At 45.3% G+C, this 23,879-nt stretch overlaps 1 protein-coding gene across 6 annotated transcripts; it reads left to right on the top strand.

Annotated features, from left to right (window-relative positions):
- The first annotated feature begins 239 nt into the window (after positions 1-239).
- LOC128330618 (uncharacterized) lies at positions 240-22,810 on the top strand. 6 transcript variants are annotated; one of them, XM_053263742.1, is made up of 8 exons: positions 240-416; positions 2,477-2,567; positions 4,683-4,748; positions 4,831-5,021; positions 6,124-6,227; positions 14,855-17,461; positions 18,972-19,180; positions 21,800-22,810. In XM_053263742.1, exons 4-8 carry the CDS (start codon positions 4,841-4,843, stop codon positions 21,867-21,869), a joined length of 3,171 nt encoding a protein of 1,056 aa, XP_053119717.1. In that variant the 5' UTR covers positions 240-416; positions 2,477-2,567; positions 4,683-4,748; positions 4,831-4,840; the 3' UTR covers positions 21,870-22,810. The 6 variants fall into 6 exon arrangements, with proteins under 6 accessions (XP_053119717.1, XP_053119719.1, XP_053119715.1 ...); XM_053263744.1 differs by lacking the exon at positions 240-416 and adding an exon at positions 488-750 and having other exon boundaries at positions 18,972-19,068; XM_053263740.1 differs by lacking the exon at positions 240-416 and adding an exon at positions 492-750.
- The last annotated feature ends 1,069 nt before the right edge of the window (positions 22,811-23,879 follow it).

A 23,879-nucleotide genomic window follows, 5' to 3' on the forward strand; every position in this document is an offset into this window, starting at 1 on the left:
CAGAGGCATCCTGCGTTTGAGGATGGAGGTGGCCTTTAGCCCCCCAACGATGATGAGCGACACTGATCTAAACAAAGGGGAAAGAATCTTTAGTACAGTAATGATTCTTGCGAAACCAGGAACTGCAGTCACTCTGAGCGAATAAAACGTGCATCTGACTCGCTGCTCAATAAGTACAGCCAACTTTCATTTTTATGCTAGGGGCAGGGCTTCTAAGGCAGTACGCATTATGAGCTAGGCCAGGGCTGGCGACAGAAATGAATCTGCGAGTACTAATGTTAAGGCCGTAGAACAAGCTAGCTTTGTTGGATCAGGCCCAACGACTATACAACAGTACAGCATCCTGCTAACAGGTGGCCGATCTGGTGCTTCTGGGACGCTCGCAAGTAAAACAGCTTTCGCTTCTCAAAGCTGAGGTAAACTGCCTATGAACCTGGAGGTTCCATTGATTGAGTGGCGATGATGAAAGCGAGACCAATCCCCCTCGCGTTCCCGTTACTGGTGTACATGTGTTGGGAGGGGGCGAGGAGGTATTTCTGCGGCCCTCGAGTGCGTTTGGCGTGTGGCTTGAAGAACGCAGCCCCCGACGTAGAGGAGAAAGCACACATGGGGGTGTCCCAACGAGTTACGCGTCTGCGCGGATCGATGACTTCCCGTCCGCCCTTTCCTTTGGCAAGAGGGTGGTCCTAGGGCGGGAGTTTCGCTTTCGCTTCCCCGTTACCGTTGCTGTGGTTGCCTACCAGGCTGCAGGTAAGTGCCACTGCCACTCCCGGCTGAATATGGGCCCAGCTTTTTACCACCACCCACCCCGACCCCGGGATTGCTGTTTCCCTGCTTCGGCCGCTTCCTAAATTACAACGGCCCCCTCTTCTCTGCAGCCCACTCCAAAAAGTGCCCCCCTTCTCAGCGCGCGTAACTTTTCGCCCCCAGACTGGATGTTGCCCCTTCTTTGTTGATGCGCTCAGTTCGGGTGGTTCTGCGGCAGTCGAGCGTTCCTTCTGGCTGGCAGCACACGCAGCAGGGGCTGCCTCCTCCTGCCTGCCTGGGTTCTGCTTCCCCGCTTTCGTCGCTGGCTGCCACCGCCGATCGGCCCACCCACCCTCCTGACACAATCCTCCCCCGTTCCTCGGAGCAGAGGCTGTGCTACTTTCCCCAAACTTGTTCTTGATGGGGCTTGAGAGATGTCCCTCACGGCAAAATGTAGTACGGCTTGTAGCCGTTGTTGACACTCTAAATTTGCTTGAGGAGGCTGTGGTTCCCAACCTAGAGTCCCCAGATCAGACGTTGGGCTGAAACTCTTATTAAACCCCAGCTACAGTGACTGAAGGATTATTATCCAGCAGCATTTGAGGACCCAAAGGTTATATCACCAGTGTGGTGTCGCGGTTGGAGTGTTGGAGCAGGACCAGGGAGGGAGAGCTGAGTTCAAATCCCCATTCAGACATGAAATTCACTGAGTGACTTTGGGGTAGTCACGCCTCTCTCAGCCTAACCTACTTCACAGGGTTGTTGTGAGGAGAAACATAACCATGTTCTGGGCTCCTTGGAGGAAGTGTGGGATATAAATGTAAAAATAAAATAAATATAGAAGTTCTCTATATCTTACCCTTCCTGCTTCTCACCATCCCCTTCAAGTTGCCGGAGGGCAGGTTGCTGAGACAGACACCCCTCTCCGTCCGGCCCCAGCCCTTGCTGAAACCTCAGCTGACTGCTGCCTTCCTTCAATATTTAATTTTAAATATCCTGACAGGAAGGCGCTCACAAGTGATGGTCCAGATCCAAGCTAGCATGAGGTGGGCTCACTGCACGGGAGACTTCCCCAGTGTGCAGCTGTTGCACCCTTAGGTGAGAATGTGCCATCTTATGAACGAAAACCCATGGAATGATTTCTAGAAAAACAGCCGGCTGGAGCCAGAGCCTCAGGTGAAAGGCTGCAGTGCTTTTAGTCGGGATTAATTAATTGCTGCCGCCTAGTTCTGTACACGTTAAGCCAGTTCACACTGTGTGTGCGCCAGCCCTTCCTTACTGTACAGAGGAGAAGCATGGGTGGACACTTTTACCCTGCATCCGGTATGCTGTCCCACCACTGCCTGATCACATGGGGGCAATTTATCTGAACTGCACCTCAACATGTGGATGAAATACTACTTTGAAATATCTGTTGAGAGCGGTTTGTCCACCTCCCTGCACAATTAACAGGACAATGAGCCCGGTGTGGGATAAAAGTGCATACCCATCCTCCTCCCACATGCAGTTAGGATGGACTACTAGTTATTTCGTTCTACCCTGACACGTGGCTTTAAAAGCCCTTGGAACAGTTTAGAATACATTGCAAATGCTAATATACAATTATGTATGTCAAGAAAGCCACATATTTAAAAGGAATAAACCATTACTACAAAAGGTGAACACAGCCACAAGTGTTTCCCATAAGACCACCATAACAATCTGGATAACCAATTTCTAATTTCCATAGACTTGCTGGAGTAATGAGGTTTTAACCAGCTTCCTGAAGGCTATAAGTGAAATGGGCCTATTGCATCTCGTCACAGAGGAGTATCAAGAAGGTGGGTACCACCATTGGAAAAAAAAATCCTGATTTTTGTGCCAGCTAACCTAACTTTAGTGATTTCACTTGGAGCAGAGTTCTACCTGATGACCTTGAAATGGCTAATGTGACTAGAATCCCCAGTTTCTTATGGGCATGCATCCAGTGTTCTGGGGAGGGGGAATGACTTTTCTGACTGGAAATGACCAATCTGATTCTATGATAGATTGTTGAAAGGGTGTTTAAAGAACTGCAGTCAATCTGCATTGAGAAACCTGTAAAATTCACTCTAACTATATTCCCATACTTCATGAGCAGATTGTTGAAATTCCACATACTCTTCTCAGAAGTAGCACTGTTTACTCCTGGGTTTTTCCAGAAGCAGTTACCATGTAGCCTAACCTACTTCAGAGGGTTGTTGTGAGGAGACACTCAAGTATGTAGTACGCCACACTGGGCTCCTTGGAGGAAGAGCGGGATATAAATGTAAAAATAAATAAATAAATGTTCACAGATGTTCATAACATCACAGCAGCTCAGCCAATGGCAATAGTAGGTGGAGGGTCACATATGGCAGACAGGCCTTTTAAATATTTATTAAAATATACAAATGCCACTTTTAATTAACATATACATTGAGTAAATTTCAGACTATTTTTTTTTTAAGGACAGACCTTTTTCATTTCATTTCTGGTCTCCCAGATTTAAGCAAACTGTTTTGCAGTTGTTTTTATAAACGCTTGTGGTGATGAGTTCCAGAGGCAGCTTATGCAGTGCACATGAAATCAGATGGCCCATGATGAATGGAAGTGTTTTAGACCTGTCCTGCAAAGATGGCTTGAAAACAGTCTTCTGGGTTGAACTTGAAAGTGGCCTGGATGCCTTCCAAAAAGTTTAGCTCTGCTTTCAAATACTGTCACAGATGTGCCTCCAAGGATGTGTCATGGTACTGTCAAGGTGCACATCAGCTCAGAAGAGGGATTTGGAGGTCAAAAGATAAGGGTCTGGCCGATCCTATCCTTAATTCTATCCCCTCATCCACTCCTTAACCCCATTTTATGACCATCCTTCCCATTTCTCTGTTCTTTCCTAGCCCCACATTTCCTAGGATTGTGTGTGCGTGCGCGCGCGTGCACACACACCTGTTTTTGCTGCTTTCTACTTAGGCATAATGAGCTTTTTAAAAAAGAAGCCCTGAGGCATCATGAATATTTATAGCATGCACAAATGCCATCTTTGCATGTTAATTTAGTCTCTAGTGAATAATTCATGAGCTGGGAGTCTGCCTTGGCACCTGTGCTGGGGCAACAAGGCCTTTGAGGGAGTTGACAGAATGGTTCCTGCTGCATATTAAGCAGGCCAGGACCTCCTGTTGCTGCATTATTCATGTGGGAGCTGGCCCAGCAGACAAGGTCAGGTGGGTAAGCGAATGGAGTCCCTTTGTCTGCCGCCAAAACACACTGGGCTGATGCCATGACAGTCTGGCTGGAGGAGAAACTTTAAGGGTGGATGGAGGGGGAGAAATGAACATGTCCCTCCCAGCTTGATGAGGCGAATGTGACATGTCATAAAATTGAAAAGAAGCCGTTCTGAGAAATATTCTCTCACACCCCGCAAAGATTTGAATATGTCCACTTCCCAGCTATACATCTTTCCAGTTATCAGTAACTTTTATACCTGTGTGGTTATGTTAAAGCAGGGCAGATCAGTTGAATGTACTCTGAGCCTAAACAGTTTTAATACTGTTTAAAAATATTATTTTAAAATTTTTAAATGGTTGTAACGTTTTAACTTTTTTGTTCTTTTGTTTTAACTGTTTTACTTTTTCTTTTTTTACTTTGTTGTAAACCGCCCAGAGTCGTAAATTTTGGGTGGTATAAAAATATGTTTGAATGAATGAATGATATTGAATTATCAGAAATGGCTAGTTAAGCAAATGCTATAGTGTTTTAGTTTCCCTAAATTACCCATTTCTTTCCCAAGAGCAAACAATCCAGGAAAAAGCCTTATTTCCCTTCCACTATACCTCAGTCTCTTTGCATCTCCTCGTGGCACTGAATTTCATAGGCCAGCCTCTTAAATAGGATGTAGACATGCCAAGATGACTCTTGCCCTTTTTGTGTTTGCCTTGCAGCTGCTACCATCTTGCAGAGACCACTGGGACTGAGTTTCATGTAGCTGGACTATTCAGACGTTTGCAGTAAGGATAAAACTTCTTCCTCTAGTCTGATAAATCTGCAAGCTTGTCAGACCCCCTATTCACGCACAAAATTATCCTCCAGGTCTGAAAGCATGTCGACCTCCTGTACCGTTCGTGTCCGTGGATTCCCCACTGACTTGCCACCAGAGCGGGTGACTGACAAGCTTACAATCCATTTCCTGCGGGCACGCAATGGTGGAGGAGAGATCGTCAACATTGAATTTGCACCTGACTCCCCGGACTGTGCCGTGGTCACTTTTGAGGATGCAGCAGGTCAGCCTCAAAGTTATTTAGTGTGTTGTAGGGTAGTAGATTGTGGCTGGAGAGAGAAGGTGGTGCTTTCCTTTATTTACAGTCGGGAATACGGTAATATCATTAGGGACATGGAAGAAACACTGTTCCTCCTCCTTCCCCTCAACTTCTAGCAATTGCTATCAGCAGTACTACAGGCAGCGCTAATGAAGTTTTACATACATTTGAAATCTGGCAAATTGTTTGAGGTTTTGGGGTGTGAATTTCTATCTGCAAATACCGTATTGGAGAATTCATGTGATAATGTTTTTCATTAAAAAACTGAAACTTCTTTCTTGAATATTATTGGAGGCCTTGAGAAAGTCAGACCCCAAATGATTTCAACACCTTCACATCTCTAAAAAGGAAGAAAAGATTGTAAGAAAGCAGTAGTACAGGAAATATTTGGTGTTGCAGTGTAGAGAAAAAAATCACTTCTGGAGTAGATATCCCAAAGTTCACTTTGGAGCAGGGGTCACTGAAATACAAGTATTTTTGCTCAATTTTCTTTCTCTCTCTCTCTTGCCAGTGATACACCTACAAGCTAAAATCTGCTCCAAAAATAGAGAACTTGCACAAGTTAAACAATAGCACTAGTTAAGTGTTCAACACCTGTACAATCTGTGTACATGTGTACAATCTATATGTGTACAATCTGTGTACAGTCTATAAGCACTTACAGATCTGAATGCAAGTTATTCACACATTATGTTCAACCCGCATAGATCAGTACACTCCTTGTTTGTACTCCACATTTGAAAGAGTCTGCATCCAGGTTCACTTTTAAAATGAACACACATATGTGTACAAACGCCTAAACACAAGCACACAATGTAATGCTTGGATAGTGCTAATGACATTTTGCAATCTGCATTATGAATTAAAAAATCTGAAATGTGCTTTTGTGTGGAAGATGCTGCGAAATAGCTCTTGAGAATTTGAATGAGAACCCCTTTTAACACAGGATACTGGAAGGTGGGTGAGGCGAGAAGATGTGATGAGGTTTTTGCTCTGCGCGCAAGTGCCTTAGGGAGGAGGGTGAGATTGTTGCCAGCTTCTCTTGATTGCTGTTTTCCTTATTCAGTGACTCAGCAGGTACTGATGGCTGAAAAACATGTCTTGTCTGTCAATGGGAAAAACTACCCTTTGGAAGTGACCACATATCCAACTGAACTGAACCCCAATGAGGTAACTGGCTGAGTGTATGCTTCTGGGGTGGGGGTGGGGATTGGACTTGCTGGATGTGGCCTTGCATATACTTGGTGCAAAAGGAAATGCAGTTGTACACAGGCTCGGACTGGCCCACAGGGCAACAGGGCATATTCCCAGTGCGCCCCACCTGCAGAGCCCCCTGTGCCCCACTGCAGTCGGCAGTAGTGAATACTCCCACCCTTAAGCACCCATTCTGCTCGAAACCCAGCGCCCTCCCCATATACATTCCACCGCCCTCTCGGTGCCCCCAGTCCGGCCCTGGCTGTACATTGTAAAGTAAAGTTGTGCCATCGAGTTGGTGTCGACTCCTGGCAAGCACAGAGCCCTGTGGGTGTCTTTGGTAGAATACAGGAGGGGTTTACCATTGCCTCCTCCCACACAGTATGAGATGATGCCTTTCAGCAACTTCCTGTATCGCTGCTGCCTGATATAGGAGTTTCCCATAGTCTGGGAAACATACCAGTGGGGATTCGAACCAGCAATCTTTGGCTCGCTAGGCAAGTTATTTCCCCGCAGTGCCCATTAGATGGCTCACGTTGTACATTGAGAGAATCTGAACAGATGAATAAATTAAGCATATTTGCATTTTTAAAATTGCAAGGCGTGGAAAGCACACCGTTAAACACTGAATATCTCTCCTGCACATTCATGAAGTTACTGGATCCTGCTCAGCTCATCAGTAATCTTAAGGATAGAATCATGATTCCTGCCCCCGAAAGCTGAGATCTTAGGTTGCAGGGTTCTAATGCTTTTTGTATTCTGGATCTCAACCATTTAGCAAAACACCTTTAAAAGTGTTGAATTGCCTTGGCTGTACTTTACAGGAAATATGGAGTATAAGTCTATACATTAGATTTTGGGCTCAATAGATCAGTCAGACCCTCCTTTGCCGCTTCATTAGAGGGAGTTGGGTTTTCAAGTAGCACTTGTCATGGTTTGCCTGGGAAAGGCCTTCAGTTTTCTCCTCTGTTGTTCTAGCTGTGGTCTCCAGGACCACCTGGATTGTGCTACAGATCACAGGTTGGGGAATCACCTTCCCTGGATTAAAACAAGTGATGCAGAGCCCCTGAACTTGGGGTTGTCTCTCTTCTAACTTGTTTCAACAGCAGTTTGGGAAGAAATGTGTTTTGTATTGGCTCTATATGATGCTGAACAGATGCTTGGGAGAACTGGCCTGTTATGTTTTGAGCTGTTGGGACCCATCAGGACTTGTATTTATTCTGTTCTGACTCCATAACGTGTATATTTAAAAGTGGCTGGGGCTTGGGGAAGAAAATGAAAGAGTCAGGTTTCCTTATAAATGGAGGGGAGTGTAAGTGAACCGATTTTCATAAAGAAACACTAGTCTTGCAGTGCTCTCTCCTCCCAAAGAGAACTGACTGGGGCCACCAGCCCTTTTTATTGGCCAGTCTCTTGTGCATTGGACAGCTGCGTGAAAGGCAGAAATTCAGCCTGTGAAGCTTTTATCATAATTGCAACTGCATTTCTGCTTGTTCTGCAGCTATTAAAAAAGCACTGCCAGGTGGTGAGAGAGTGTCCAGCCCTTATCCCACTTCCTAGGGGTCAGAAACAAAGGGGTTCCGCATGATCACTAAGTATGTGCTATGTCCATAATTTATTAATATTTAGCCCAGTATTCCAGCAAGCCCTGCTACAGTCCCATTCTCACAATATATTGTAATGGCTGTGATGGGAAGGAAAAGAACTTAAGAACTGCCTATCGGAGCAGACTGTCTTTTTTTCTTCTTCATATAAAAAACACTCACACTCAGGGCATGAAGGCGACAGCCATTACCTATTTGCCCCCAGCATCTAATACTTGGAGGTGCATGAAGACCCCATGAATTCCACCTAATTTTTATGATTTTTGCTTTTCAATACCAAATGTTTGCTTTAAATAGAACTGGATGAACACTCCACCATTCTGCTTTGCATGGTATGGGAATGCTAGCCTGTAATTAAATTCAATTATTGCCACTTTCAGGATTTTTTGTTTGTTGCTTAAACAAATTATGACATCAAATATATAAAATTGTAGCAGCAACAGCAACAAGTGACAATAACAATTGTCATCGGTGGGGAATCCGATAACATTAAAAGTGCACTTGGAAGAGGACTGTTTTTACAGTCCTTCAAAAAGCTGCAGAAGCAGGGGAGAGAGGTCAAACATTCTTTAAAAGAAAGTGTTTCTAAACGGTGATGCAGTACAAGAAACAGGCTAGCTGTGTAAATACAGCATCTCCCAACAATAGGTAAACAGACTTCCGTGTAATACAAGTGCAGCCTCTAGGAAAAATATCTGGGTAATAAGGATGCATTAATTGTCTAAAAATGAATTGTACTACTACGAATATTTATAAACCACTTATCAACAAAGTTCTCAAAGTGGCTTACATAGAAAAATAAATAAATGGGGTTTCTTGACTCCAAAGGACTCTCAATCTCAATTCTTTGTGGAAACACAAAGAAGAAACCAGCGACTGCTGGGATGTTGTGCTGGGGGTGAATTGGGCCAGTTGCTCTCCCCCTGCTAAATATAAGAGAATTAACACTTTTAAAAGATGCCTCTCTGCTCATTTAGCAGGGGTTTGTACTGAAAAGCAAAAATCATAGACATGATTCTGGAAAGACACAGTATCTGTTTTAGCCAGGCCTGGCATGATAGTGGTGAAAGAGAAGTTGCTGTTGTCATAGCAACAGTGTCCATTTCTCTGGGCCCAGCTTGCTGAATTTGCCATCAGTCTTCACATCCCACTTCAGTTCTGCCATTTTGGACTGGGAAGCCAGGGCATCTTCAAGTAGTATGGCAGTGTCAGTGGAGAGAGAATGTTTAACTGAACAATGCATTACTTTCGCAGTTGGAAATGGGGGCATCTTTTAGGGTGCGTGGGTGGGGACTCCTAATACAGTGCAGAACTTCTGGCAGCAAGTGGAGTGGATATGGCAGGATTTCTTATTCTGAACACTACTGCCCATGTGATGTGGGTCATGTTTTATTATGTTGCAATTTTTATAGGGACTCATGTGAGTTGTTAATTTTACCTCTGATTCAGGATATACCATGCAGAGAAGATGAAGTATATATCTCATTTCTCTTGTCAGACCATCAGGCCAATGTTACTTACAGCGTGGCTAAGTTCTGCTTAATAGCAATCAATATACGACAACACCTAATGACTAATGCAGAGGAATAGTTTACTATGTCATTATATATTTGTAAAACTGTATTGTTGCAAGGGTGTGACAAAGTGTTCTTTTCTTCATGTTTCTGTACTGGTCAAAGACTGTAATAAAGTTTATCTATCTATCAGAGTGGATGCCAAGCCAAACGAGAAGGACTTGGAGCATTTTTACACATGATGTTAAAAATGCTGTTGTGCCTCTCTCCAGTCTGTTGTGCAATTATTATTTTGGGTTGGACAAAATTATTGGCAATTTTAAAGCCAATGCACATTCTGGCAAGTGCAGGTTCCCTATGTTACATGGGGAACGTAAAGTTTGCTTTTGATCACGTGTGTGAAAATGCCCTTAGAAGAGGTTTCAGTAGCTAGACAGGTCAACTAGAGAGCCAATGTCAATATACTGATTAGAGAGTTGGACTTGGATCACAGCGATCTGGGTTCAAATACCTGCTTTAAAGTTCACTGGGTAGCCTTGGACCAGTAACAATCTCTTGGCCTAGCCTCCTTTGCAGTTTGTTATCAGCTTCAAATAGGATGACCTTATATAAACTGCCCCAAGCTGTTTGGAAGAAGGGCAGCAGGATACATAAATAATTGATTTCATCTTTATTTTTTATTTATTAATACATTTATAAACCACCCCATCCAGAGACTCTGGGCGGTGCACAACTAGTAAAAAAAATTAAAACAATCATCATTTAAAACACACTACTTAAAACAGTATAAAAACAATTTTAACACAATTTAAAATAAATTAAAAATACTTTACAATTACAAAACCTTTGAAGGCCAGGCCAAACAAGCAAGTCTTTAGGGCGCTCTTAAAGGCCAGCAGCGAGCCTTAACTGTGGATATCTGTCGGTAGTGCATTCCATAGGCCAGGAGCAGCTATAGAAAAGGCCTGGTTCCAAGTTGCCACCGGACATGTTGGTGGTAACTGGAGACGGACCTCTCCAGATGACCTCAATGTGTAATGGGAATCATGCCGAAGAAGGTGCTCTCTAAGGTAGCCCGGATCCAAGCCACTTTCTTCTTTGTGTTCCCACAATTGTGTTACAAAGGCAGTCCCACATAGAGCGCATTGCAATAGTCAAGGCTGGAGGTTACCAGCTGATGCACCACTGTTTTGAGATAGTTCTCTTCAAGGAATAGACATACCTGTTGAATCAGCCGAAGTTGATGGAAAGTGCTCCTGGCCATAGCCTCCACCTGAGATACCAGGGTGAGGCCTGGATCCAAGAGCACTCCCAAGCTGCGTACCTGTTCCTTCTGGGGGAGTGTAACCCCATCCAGCACAGGAAGATCTAACTCATCCCTCAGATTCCGATCCCCCACAAGGAGCACCTCTTGTCTTGCTTGGATTCAGCTTCAGTTTGTCATCCCTCGTCCAGCCCGTTACTGCCCGTAGGCAGTACTGATGATGATGATTGATAAAGAGAAATAGATTTGGGTGTCATCAGCATACTGATAACACCTTGCACCATATCTGATGATGTCACCCAGCAGTTCCATGTAGATGTTAAAAAGCTTTGGTGACAGAATGGAGCCTTTGAGGGACTCCATATAATAGCTCCCGTTTTGAAGAGCAACCGTCACCAAGCTCCACCATCTGGAATCTGTCTGAGAGATAGGAGCGAAACCACTGCAAAGCACTGTCTCCTTTCCCCAGCTCCCCCAGGAATATCCCCCAGAAGGTTGATGGTATCGAACACCGCCAAGAGATCCAAAAGAACCAGCAGAGTCACACTCCCTCTATCGATTCCCTGGTACAGTTCAACCATCAGGCTGACCAAGGCAGACTTAACCCCCTAGCCCACTCTAAAGCCAGTTTGAAATGGGTCTATAATCGGTAGAATTATAGAAATGTAATAAGGAGAATAATTGCTGTAATCAGCTTTGGCCACAGAGTGGCAGTGATACACTACTTTATTTATTTATATTTATATTTATTTATTTATTTTGGGGTATATCTATCAGACATGGCAATCGGAGAAATAAAAATAGAATAAAAAGGGCCCATTATCCGAATATGAATACAACAAATGTTTATATAGTGTACCACTTTTCAAAAAAAGTTCCCAGGGCAGTTTACATAGATCTAAATAAAGAAATAAAATGGCTCCCAAAAGGGCTCACAATTATTTCAGAGAGAAAGAACATCTTTCCAGAATGTAAAATGTGATGAATATTATTTTCATTCTAAAAAATGCTGCTATATGGAGTGCATCTGAACATGTACAGAGAGCATTCCTACACTACTGAGTAACTATGATCAAATCTGACACATCTGGCATTATGAAGGAGTACATGCTTCCACATGTTCCTCTCTGGGCACTCAGGACCTCTTCAGAAGCCTTCCAAGTTCTGCCTATGGAGGTGAAGCCGAGAGTGAGCAGGTAGAGCACCTTTTCAGTTGTGATGCTCTCTGTTGAATTCTGTCCCCAGGGAGACTTGCCTGGCACTTCTGTTGTTGTCCTTCAGGCAAAGATTTTTCTGTTCTTCCTGGCAGAGACAATTTTGTGTTAGCACTGTTTAACTGGCCGTCCCTAATGTAAAACAGTCATTTTTTCCCCTGTTGTTTTTATTGTATGCCACTTTTTCCCCATTTAAAAATGGCCTAAAAGCATATTAAACAAATGGAGTGCTTCTAGCTCAGAAGATATGGTTGCTGCCCCAAGATTGTGGAATGCACTCCCCACTAAGATACAATCCTCCCCATCTCTGGCAATTTAAAAAAAAAATCTAAAAACCCATCTTTTTAACCAAGCTTTCTCAGCCTTTTAAAATTTGTTGGTTTTAGTTTTGTGATTGATTTTAAATTGTTGAATTGTTTTAACTTTTTACATGTGTTTTAATTGTTTTATGTTAACCGCCCAGAGACGAAAGTTTGGGCGGTATATAAATGTGATGAATAAATAAATAAAATATGGGGCAAGCTGCGGACTAAGCTGGTCATCACTACGCATGTTGAAATGCTTCAGACAAGTTAGTTATAACTACCACCACTAATTTCAATGGGACTTAATCATGACTAACTTAGTCTAATCCTGCCCATAGTTTCTAAGAGAGCTGAACCTCAGCTTGGCCACAAAAAGGCAGAAATGAAAGAAATTAAACATGGTGTGGAGGGAAGGTTCTGTTTTTACATGTTCTGCCAGGTAAAGAGCTATGTGTTGGTTTGAAGAGTCTGCATCCACTTTTACAGAAAGAGCCATAAGACTTTGTAGGCAGCTATTTAGTGGAGTTAGAAATGAATTCTGGTCAGTTCCAGTCTACCCAATGGGAATTTTGATAATATGATTGTTTTTAAAAAAATAATAATGCATGAATATTGATATTCATATTCATTATTATCACTGCAGGGAGGTAAGATAGGGCTCCTAACAACTGGGAAACCTGCTTATTATTTTAAATCAAAAGGAGAGAGAGAGAAAATAAATGAGAGTGATCTTCCCCAGATGCACATGTGTGGAGGCGCGTGCACACAGCCAGTAAATATAACTCCGAAGCTTGGGAATCAGAGTTATAAAGCAATGCTTTATCTCAAATAATGAAGTAGCGTGGAGATTCAATTAGGCCTGGAATTTGTTGTAGCAACTTTGTGGTTTGGATTTCAAGTCTGAAATGTGTAAGTTTTAAAGGGAAAGCCATTTCCCTTTAAAACCTCTTTAACAACAAAAATCAGTGAACCCATCTGTTGTGAATCAAGAGGAACACCAAGAGTGATATAAATGTCTGATTTTAGCTCCTGTATATCGTTTGTTATGGAGCCATGTGTCTTCAAGAGTTACATCTCCAAATTCTTCAGGGTTAGCTGCAGTCAAAACACCACCAAGTCTTGTAGCACCTTAAAGACTAACACAGTTATTGTAGCATAAGCTTTTTTGGGCCACTATGGGATGGAGGGGGAAGTGGTGAGCAGAGGAGTGACTTGTCTAAGGACAATAGTGAGTTCGCGGAAAAGGTGAGATTTGAACCAGTGACTTTTTTGGTCATTGTTCACCACTATGCTATACACTGTTTATTCTCTTGCACAGAGATTGACCTACTGTTTTATGTAGAAAGCGGAAGGGCAGGGTTGGCAGGTGGTGTCATATATGAGCAAGTGAATAAGCCCCAAATGTTGCAGCTGATGTTCTTAGGTCCCTGTAGTAAAGTTTCCTGAGTGGCTGTGGGGACAGAGTTGGCATCTGGGATTCTTGCAGGGTTTGGTCCCTGTGTCTCAGTTATTTGTTGTGTTGTTGCCAGTGAGCCACTGTTTGAGACTGGGGATCTATGCAAGGACAGGCCTACCACCAAGGCCTGCAAGAAGGAAGTGCCAGAAGGGTGGGCTGTAGACCACTGATGATTACACTGGGGTGGTTTTCGTTGGGAGTCTAGATTGGAGACAACCAGTGGTGTTCCGTCACATTCTCTTCTGGATCTGTCCTCCAGCTATTGGACTACAACTCCCTTCACTCCTGGCTATTGGCCACTGTGGTTGGGGATGATGGGAGTTCTAGTCAAACAACAGCTGAAGGGTTGAAGTTGTGCAGGCCTGTCCTATAGTAAGTTATTCCTGGGTACCAATCTGACCTTGCAGTCTCTTTCTTTCTTAACTTCTTAGTGCAATAAGTGATTACTTCCGCTCCACAGCAATCCTGCGTTCTGGACCCAGCAAGGCATGGAAAGATGGGCATTTCATTTTCCTTAACCGTGTGTGTGTGTGTGTGTGTGTGTGTGTGTGTGTGTGTGTAGATAGATTGATCTTATTATTGGAAGATTTCTGTGCCAAGTGTGGCCAAACGGACACTCTCCAGCTGTTGTGGGACTGTAACTCCCATCACCCTCACTACAGTTTTTTGCAGTTGGCGATTATGGGAGTTGTAGTCCTGCAAGAGCTGGAGAGCCTCAAGTTGTCTGAGGCCCCAGTTCTAGGCTGTTTTCCTGCTAGTTCTTCTAACTCTAAGTGGAAACTCAGGGAAGAAAGTAAACAGTTGTGAGTTAAAATCTCTGCTGTATGACCTCTTGGCCATGCCCTTCTTAAAGAGTAAATACTGTTTGGAGCTGAAGCCTTTAGGCTGATCAAGTGACTGGTTTTTTGTTTGGTTTCCCCCCTCTCTGTGGACTCCTGCAAACTAGCAACACTTGAGTTCCTAACAGAGACAAGTGTCTTGAGTTCCTGTGTCACCCATGTGTTGATTCTTTTCCACCTTTTTGTTTTGGAAACCCTGTTTAGAGACAGAACTCCTAGAATCACATGCCTGTATTATGATTTGCTGCCCTCTGTTTTCTTGAACAGCAAACACATCTACCTCCTTTCCCCCCCTCTCTTTTTGCTGAAATGTTGCTGGGTATATCTTCAGAAGTGACACCTTTTGGTGTCTCTGGATAAAGTTCCTTCTTTGGTGTACCTAAACAACCTTTCCTCTGTCTCCTCAGGTCTTTGTGCATGTCTACATGAAGATTGACTATGGGTGCTTCCCCGGTGGGAAGGATATCCTGTGCGATCTCCGCAAGCAATATGGCAGCATACAGTTCAACTTTAACTCCCAAGCAGCGACCTGCTCTGTCAAAGGGCCCTTCACGGAGTTGGAGGCCTTCAGCTCAGAGTTGCTGAGATGCCTCAGGGGCAAGCAAAGGATAAGCAATTCCACAGTACAGAGCGGGAGATCTGCAAACAAGGTTGCAGGAAGTAGAGTGCTGGAGATGCAGGAAGAGAAGGAGAAGAAGAATGGGAAGGGTGTCGCTGGGAGTGCATTACCACATAGAAACCCCACGGAGAGCAACACAGAGCCTCTGGAGGACTTCTCCCTCGTGATAGACTCTGACATTTATCTTTATATGCAGACATTCTGCAGGAAGGAGCTTAGCAACATTTTGCAGCGTCACCAAGTAGATGTGGTGGATGTCAATAATGATGGTGTCACCACCCTCTATCTGCAAGCGGCATCTGTTGAGGCTGGGGGGGTGAGTGCCCTCGTTGCTGCTCACCTGGCAGTCTCTCAGCTCTCCCAGCAACTTGAGATCACTCTGCGGAAAGAGAAGATCAGCAAGAGAGACTTGGGGGCTGGTGGCGGCAAAGGGCTTCCCGCGGAGCTTCAGGACCTCTGCCCACTGCTCTTGTGTCTTGAGGATGAAGGGCATTTCTATCTCATTGGGAATTTGGTTGAAGTTTCCCGAGCTAAACAATACATCCAAGATGTCATTGCTGCAAGGGGTATGGTGCAGGATCCTCAGAAAGCTGATGACCCACACGCTGCAGGGTTGGCGCTAATCCAGGGTAGGAGTCCTGTGCCAGCCCAGCCCAAGTCCCCTGAAGAATCTGTGCCAAGGAAACTGAGCTCACCAAGATCCAATGGCAAATCTGAATGCAAACTGGCTGCCAAATTCAGCTCCAGGGCCTCCTGTTCATATTTGCCAAATCAGGGTACCCTATTGGAAGGGCAGCTTTCTCAAGACTTGTCTCATACTGCTGATTCCCAGACTCCAGATAGCCAACCTTTACCACAGGTTATGGCTGCTGCTCCCAGATCAGAGAGCCAGATTAGGCAATCCGCCAAGTTGGGGAGCGCACCACCTGGGATGAAAGTAGAGCCCTCACAGCGCATCTCCAGGGGCACTATGTTGGGTACTGAGGGCCGGACCAGCATTGGTTTCACTCAGACTGCACCCCTGCATGTAGCCTCCAGCACCCTCAGGTCCTTGAACCTGTTTGACACCACAGGCGCTGTAGACCTGAAGGCTCCAGAAACCAGACCCCTCCTCAGAAGGTCCAACAGCTCCTTGTTGCTAAAGCATCAGACCAGCAGTGAGCCCAAGGCTGAGCCATCATGGCCGTCAGCCAGGGTCAGTGAGCACCATTTACAGCAGAAGGATCTCCGCCATACTTTGCAGGAGGAGATGGGCAAGGGAGGGATGACACGGATGGCGGGAGACTTCAGAGTGGAATCCTGGGTTACTGAACAAGGACTCTCCAGCCCCACTTCACTGCCAGTCCAAAGGAATGATGGGGATTGGATGGGGCCTTCCGCCATGCAGAAGGTGGAGGCTCTTGCAGCACATCCTGATTACATCTGTGGGAGCTTCAGCTACTCTGAGCTGGCCATGGAGGGACCTGATGATGAAGCCCTGGCTCATCTGTGCAGCTACCTAAGGGAGTGCCATGACCAGGTTCTCATCAACCGAGACAGGTACAAGCTGGAGCTTGCTTACCCACGCGAGGTGAAGTTGCAGGTTGTGGAAGCGTTCCGCTTCTTCTCTGCCCAGAGGGTGGCTGCCTTGAGTGAGCAGCGCCTTTCTCATGGTTCACAGCAAGGGAGTCATCAGGATGAGCTTTCCAGCCCAGCAATCCAGAGGAGCCCCCCGAAGGAGAGCAGCAGAGCCAGCCTGCTAGAGAATCCACCTCACCTAAGCAGCCTTGCTGGAGAGAGACCATCTTCCCAGCACCAGAGATTCCTAGATCTCAATGGTTTCCAGCCCACAGTAGCACAGACTTTGCCGAGTGATCAGAGAGCGTGGCCAAGCAAGACCCTGGACAAGGTCCCAGATGCCATCAAGCAGGGCCGTCCGGGGAAGTCAGCTATCGAGGTCAAGCGGGGATTGCCAGACAAGTTCCATTTTGGAAGAGACCGGGGCAAAGAGAGGTGTGGCCGTGAAGCAGAGTGGGGTCCCTCATCCCTGCCTCTTCTGCCCTTGAGCTTTTCTGCCCCCGTGTCACTGCAGGCAATAGGCAAGCGCTCCCCCCCAGCTGGAGAAGGCGAGGCCTCCGATTTGGACCGAAGAGCTGCCAGCCCAGGGAGGGAGCCCCCCACTGGCGAATGTGAGCTGTGCCGTAGCACCCAGGCTGCCACATCCCGTTCCCCCTGTGGCCACGCCCTTTGCGAGGCGTGCTTCTCAGTAGGCGGTGTTCCCCCACCCTGCTGCCGTGCCTCCCCTGCTGCCATCCCTGGAAGCTTCACAGCTACAACCATTTCACAGAGCCTCCCTGGGTACTTCCGAGATCCGACCCTCAAAATAACCTACAACATTCCCAGCGGTGTACAGCAGGCAAGTACCCAGCTCTCCACCCCACCTCAGCCCCCATCCTGCCTACCGCAAGTGGCAGCCAGGAAGTTTTCAGTTTTGCAACAGGTTACTTAATTGTGCCTCTTGCCAATATGATGAGAGCCCCACCAGGAATTCCTTTGGATCCAGTGGATCCCATCCGACATCCATGGTGTCCCATGCTCTGATCTCTGCTTTAGACATGGAATGTGTTAACGGCTTCTTTGCCAACAAGGCGCCAGGCCGTTTCAGAAAAATAAAAGCAATGACGAGGGTTCCCTTATATTTATGGTTTTGTATATTCTGCCCTGAGCAAATTCAAATACTGCACCAAGAATAGCAGAATCCTTCAGCATGACTAAATGAAACACTTGCTCGTTTTGCAAACTTTATTCTACTTCAGATAGCTGTGTGGAGGAGTGAGTCAGGCCTGTGCAAGTCACAGAGATCCCATCCTGTAGTGCCCAGTTGCACCTCTGTCCCCACCCAGCATCTGGGATTTAATGAGACAGTGCTAATATTCTGGCAAGCCCATGTTTGTAGCTGTAAAAATGTGAAATTCTTGATTTTTAAAGAACTGAAAAATGGAGATTTGTTTTTCAAGATGCTGAATGCGGTGCCACTCTTGTTTTCTAAAAATGTTAAGGATCTAGTCCTCATGGCTGGTTGATGTTTTGCTTTTATTATCTCTCTAGCACTTTTCAGTGGATCAGCTGTTTCACAGTTGAATTGAAAAACTTGGCAATGTGTGGTAAAGGCCCAGAAGCTAGAGCAGGGTTGGACAGAGTTTCTATTGATCAATGCATATGACTTTCCTGCCCTGAACAGCTCCCTCCCCACCCATTTCTGTAGCTGCTGTATCTTGTCCAGGGAAAGATAGGTTTGAGATTGTTTGGGCAGCACTTGTGACAATCTCAGAAGCCAAAAGACAGATCAAGCTGAATGTCCATTGGTACATCGATACATTGTGTAACTTTCTTTCCCTTCCCATGACTAACATAAGCAGAATAAATTATGTAATATAGGCAATAAACAAAGTAGCTTATTGGCACAGTCTGTATAAGCTGCAGGCTTCAGCTTTGCACTGTACAGAATGTTGCTATTTTGTTTAGCAAGGAGATCCTCGTCCTTAATCCTACTGGCCATTAGCCAACCATTTTCTGGGACGTCATCCCATCTTCCCCATTCCCCCCCCCCCCAAGTTTGGAATTCTCATTCTTTGAAATCCTGATAGTTGAAGGGAGAATGAAATGAACAATTAATTATATATGCAAACTTGCATGATCTGAAGAACCGATTCTGACCCTTAGATTTTTGAAGTTTCTTGTGGCCAAAATGGTTCTGGTGTTCTTGGCAGGGTGGGTGTGAATCCATTGATTTCAACCTGCAAAGGGGCTTAAGCCCAGCTTTTTGACACTTCTCATCCAGTTTTCCAATTGACCTGTTGGTTGAGGTCTCCTACTCAGGTGCTAACCAGTTCTTTCCTTTCTCCCTCCTGCCTTCCCCTCCAAAGGCTCGAGATCCTCACCCAGGACATCCGTACCGAGGAGGCTACTTTGAGGCCTTTCTCCCCGACAACCCAGAGGGGCAGCGGTTGATGGTGCTCCTGCGTAAGGCGTTTGAGCGTGGTCTGACATTCCAAATCCAAACCTGTGGCTCAGAAGAGAGGGTGGCCTGGGGGCTGATCCCCCACAAGACCTCCATGGAGGGAGGCAAAAGCAGGTGCATGTGCTGAGGACAGATGCAGCTGGTTAATGGTGGACATGAGGCTTTGTATGCATTTCATGAAAGGGAGTTGCAGGGGCGAGATGGGTGGAATGGACAGGCAATAACTACCACATGTTGATTTTCAAGAAGCCCAGATATGTGGCTGTAGGCAGTGCTGTGTGCCTCCATTCTGCAAGATTGTATTAAAACCACAGGATGGGGTCATGGGTGAGAGAATGTTTGAGTAAGCATGAAGGAAGAGGAAGGAAGTAGCAGGTTTGGTAAGGATGGTGAAATGTTAACGGGTGGCAAAGGGAAGGCAAAACTACTCAATTCTATTTTGCCTCGGCCTTCTCCAAAAAGGGGAACATGTGCTACTTGATAAAAGCAACGTGAATGGTAAAGGGTCAGAATTGCAGCTCAAGACTGATCAGGAGTTGGGCCAGAAACACCTATCTACTTTACAGGCATTCAGTTCTTCAGAGTCAGATAGATTGCATCCTTCAGTAGAAAGAAAGAAAAAAGTTTCTAGTGTATTTTTGGAACCTCTGATTACCATCTTTGATAAATCCCAGAGCAAGGAAATGTAGGAAAAAACAATACAAAAGCTTAGGAGTCTATATACTCACAAATGCTAAAAAGCCTTACAAATATTCTGTACCCAGGCGCTGTGGTTATGCATGTTTAGCAGATCAGCATAATATAGTTCAGTTTTGCTTCTCAGAGGAAGGGTAGGATAGTAAATTTCAGCCCCAGCTCCTGATCAGGTTGGTACCAAGTTGGCCCCTGCCCCTTTGGCTGATTGGATGGTGGTGGCAACTTCTCTCACCTTCCTTAGGGTAGGCAGAAGACCGATAACCAAAGGATGTAGCTGTTCCAGCCACTTCCCCGGCATTCCACTGCTGTCTCCACATTCAGCTTGTGATCAGTGACAAAACTTTGATCCTTTTCACATGCACTCTTACCAAGCCATGGGTAGTTGAACATTTTTTATTATTTTTTAAAATGCAGAACTTTGCATTTGTCTCAGTTGAATTTCATTTTGTTCATTTCAGCCCAGTTTCCATTCTGCTAAGCTCATTTTGAATTTTATTTTTGTCTAAGGGATTCATGGGTGTCTGGTGCGGGGGCAGTCCTATTTAATTCAATGGCGCTTACTTCCTGCTAAGTAGGTAGGGGGGCTGCAGTTTCCCTGCCCCACCCAAAGTCCTGCAGATGCCTATTTGTGTCGTAACATGTTAAATATGATAAACAGCCCTGCTGGATCAGGCTCAAGGCCCATCTAGTCCAGTGGGCTAGGGCTGAACTTCAATATCCCTTCAATGTGCTCTTCTTCTGAGAAGCATCTACAAGTCTGTTGGACTCCATCCACCCTTACATCTAAGTCAGTGACAAAAATGTTGATGAGTCCTGGGCCCAGGACAGAACCCCAAATGGCACCTCATTTGAATCTTCTCTCCAATTTCATGAGGAGCTATTGATGAATATTCTGAGTGTACAGTTTTCTAACCAGCTGTGAATCCATCTGAGTGATGGTAGTATAATCTAACCTCCATTCTACACATCTGCTAACCAAAGTATCATGGAGAACTTGGTAAAATGCTTCACTGAAATCCAGCTAAATTGCATCCACAGCATTCTCACAATCTATGAAGCTAGTAACTTGGTGGGGGGAGGTAAGATCAGTCTAGCATGATCACTGTTCTAGTATATTCCCTGCTGTCAAAGTCAGACTGGCTGTGTTTCAGTTCCCCAGATCGTCCTTCCCCACTTCTGAATATTGGGACACTATTAATTCCCAGGCTTGTAGCATATCACGCATTCTATAGAATAGATACCATAAAGCTGTATGGAATCTAAACCATACCCCTCCCCACTGCATCTTACACAAAGTTCCACACCATCTCCAACAAGTAGCTCTTCATTTTGTAGAGAAACACCCTGCTGGCTCTTGCCCTATTCCTAGTTGCTTGGGATCGTCATAGCCTTCAGTGCCTCTCTTTAAATTCAGGGCACCAACCTGGGAAATTTTCTGACAGCTGTTCATGCATCCATACACTGCTGTACCTGTTGCTGAATAGTTCCTTTATTAATAGAGTGCTCTATGGGGCCCCTTTGTGGGGTAAACCAATGTAAAAGGGCTGCAATGTGTGAGTGTGGTTTAGATGAAAGGATTGCACATCTTCTCGAAGTTTACTAATATTTCACTAATAAAGTTTACTGTGTGTACCTAGGAAGCTGCCTTATACCAAGTCAGACCATTGACCCATCTGGCTCAGTACTGTCTACCCAGACTGGCAGCGGCTTCTCCAAGGTTGCAGGCAGGAGTCTCTGTCAGCCCTATCTTGTAGCTGCCAGGGAGGGAACTTGGGACCTTCTGCATGCAAGCTTGCAGGTGCTCTTCCCAGAGCGGCTCCATCCCGAAGAGGAATACCTTACAGTGCTCACATATAGTCTCCCATTCAAATATAAATGAGGGTGGCCCCTGCTTAGCAAAGGGGACAATTCATACCTGCTACCACAAGACCAGCTCTCTGGCCATGTACATATTGATGCTATTCTGTTATGGCCTATGGCTAGTACGATCAAGTTGTATCTGATTTGTATGTCTTCTGGTTTGCTTCCTACTTGTAGAAATGGTTACCCAGATGCCCAGTATCTCCAGCATGTCCGCCTGAAGCTGAAAGAGTTGAAGATTGAATGAAGATAGACCCTCTCCACCCCAAGCACTTTGGGAACCTTTGACAGCCAACTACCATCATCCCTGCTTGGTACCAGAAGAGTTTGAAGATTCCTTTTTTCTTCTGGGATAAACTAAAGACATCCTCTAGTTTGGCATGTGCCTCTCTCAAACTCCTGCTTTGGCAGATTTAGAGTTCTAATGGACCCTCTCCAGTTCCAACCATTAGCACGTACCCTGCTGCTGCCGCTGCCGCCACCACACCATATCACCACTACTTCTGCTTCTTTCTTCAGCTTCTTGCTGTATTAAGGAGCACCTGCTGCAGGCACTGTGACCAACCTTGCAAAAACCTCCCTCCCTGGGAACGGTTTGCATGGAAAACAATCTTGCTGAGATAGAGACACTGATTTTAGCATGAAGGCTCTTTTACAGAAACAACATGCTAAATTGGGAAGTCACATGAGGGAACTGTACCACTTGAATTTTTTAGTCTTTGGTGGCATCTTGGGCCTCTTCAGTTACTTAGACATTGCCAACTCCTCTGAGACTTTAAAAAATCCCCTTTTTAAAAAATCCACATCTGGGCCTGCTTTGAGCAGGGTGCTGAAGTGAAGGATACAGATGTGAGCAGGTATCACACAAAAGGGGGAAATAATTTCTTTCCTCTACAGTTTGGCACATGATTTCCCCTTGCAGATGTTATCTTGCACACATAAAAAACAGATACACAAATCAGGCCTGAGGCTCACTCGGACTAAAGCTGATACAGAAGCGATTGAGGAAGGAGTCTCCCAGCCTTTCACATGTGGGGGCTTCTAGGCTTGGGGCAGAAATAGACATCCTCAGGGAGACAGGCAGACAGTTGGAAACAGCCTTTGCCCTCTTCTCTCCACACTCATGCTTGGTCTTGCAGCCTGTGCAGTTGGAAGAGTTGCAAATAAACTTGCACTGGTTACTTTGCAGTTCTTGTCTTTTTTCATGACCAATCTGGCTAAGGACCATTGACTTTTCTCCCTGCTGAAGCGTAATTTAAATCCAGGAGACCACCTGTGTACCTTTAGAAGTCTTAAGTTGAATCCCAGAAGCTGTTCTGCAGGTAGGGACTCAATCCTGAAGATCGAGGTTATAGTAAAAGAAAACTGTCTTTTCCATTTTTTCATCCACAATGTCATACACCTCTGGCACATACCTTCCATAGAGTCTTTTCTAAACCAAAAAACCCAAATACATTAAGCCTTTCTTCACATAGTAGATGGTGAATTCCCATGATAATTTTAGCTGTCCCTTTCCCACATAGTTGGTAGAGGACATGACTGCCAGCCAGAGGCATGAGTATCAGCCCCCTTTCCTCTCCTGGAAAGTTCCCAGGAAATGTGATAAACAGAAGAATTGCTTCCATAGACTAACAGGCTCAGAGCACACAAAACACATTAGGTTGCCTGTGAATGAACAAAGACCTTTGGAGCACAGGACAGCATTTTTTTTAAATGCTTTTAATGAACATCCAAAACACACATAAGGCATATGGTAACATTTAGGCAGACTAGCACTTCATGTCTGAATCTGTGTAAACAGCATTGGCACATTTGCATTCAGGTTTTTAGACACACACACACACACACACACACAAGCAGAAGAGAGCTGGCAAACGCCATAAAGAGACTCAAGGAAGCGTCTTGAACCGCAAGGACACACAAGCTGCTCACGAACCACCAGAAGTGGGGTTGATAGGACAGTTGCTGCAGGATGTTGTGTTGCCGTTGAGTGCAGCATGCACCCGTAGCTAACTACCCTTTTCCATTCTTAGCCCTTCAGGCTTTCAGGATGCTAATTTGGCAACACTAGTGGTTCCACAGATCATTCTAGCAGCTGTCAGTGCACCTGTCTTCTGTCTGAATGCCCACCACTAGTCATTCGAGTCTACACCACACAAAACCAACATGCAAACAAAACACCTTGCCTTGGCACAAGTAGGGCCTTCCCTGCCTTCTATCATACATTCTCCCTCCACCATCACTCCCAAGTGATCCC

This window comes from Hemicordylus capensis, chromosome 6 (genome assembly GCF_027244095.1).
Source record: "Hemicordylus capensis ecotype Gifberg chromosome 6, rHemCap1.1.pri, whole genome shotgun sequence".
Classification (NCBI taxonomy): domain Eukaryota; kingdom Metazoa; phylum Chordata; class Lepidosauria; order Squamata; family Cordylidae; genus Hemicordylus; species Hemicordylus capensis.

Coding starts and splice junctions, on each gene's coding strand:
- LOC128330618 (XM_053263742.1), top strand. CDS start 4,841: ATGTCGACCTCCTGTACCGTTCGTGTCCGTGGATTCCCCACTGACTTG. Junction 5,022..6,123: donor CACTTTTGAGGATGCAGCAG/GTCAGCCTCAAA, acceptor TTCCTTATTCAG/TGACTCAGCAGGTACTGATG. Junction 19,181..21,799: donor ATGGAGGGAGGCAAAAGCAG/GTGCATGTGCTG, acceptor TCCTACTTGTAG/AAATGGTTACCCAGATGCCC.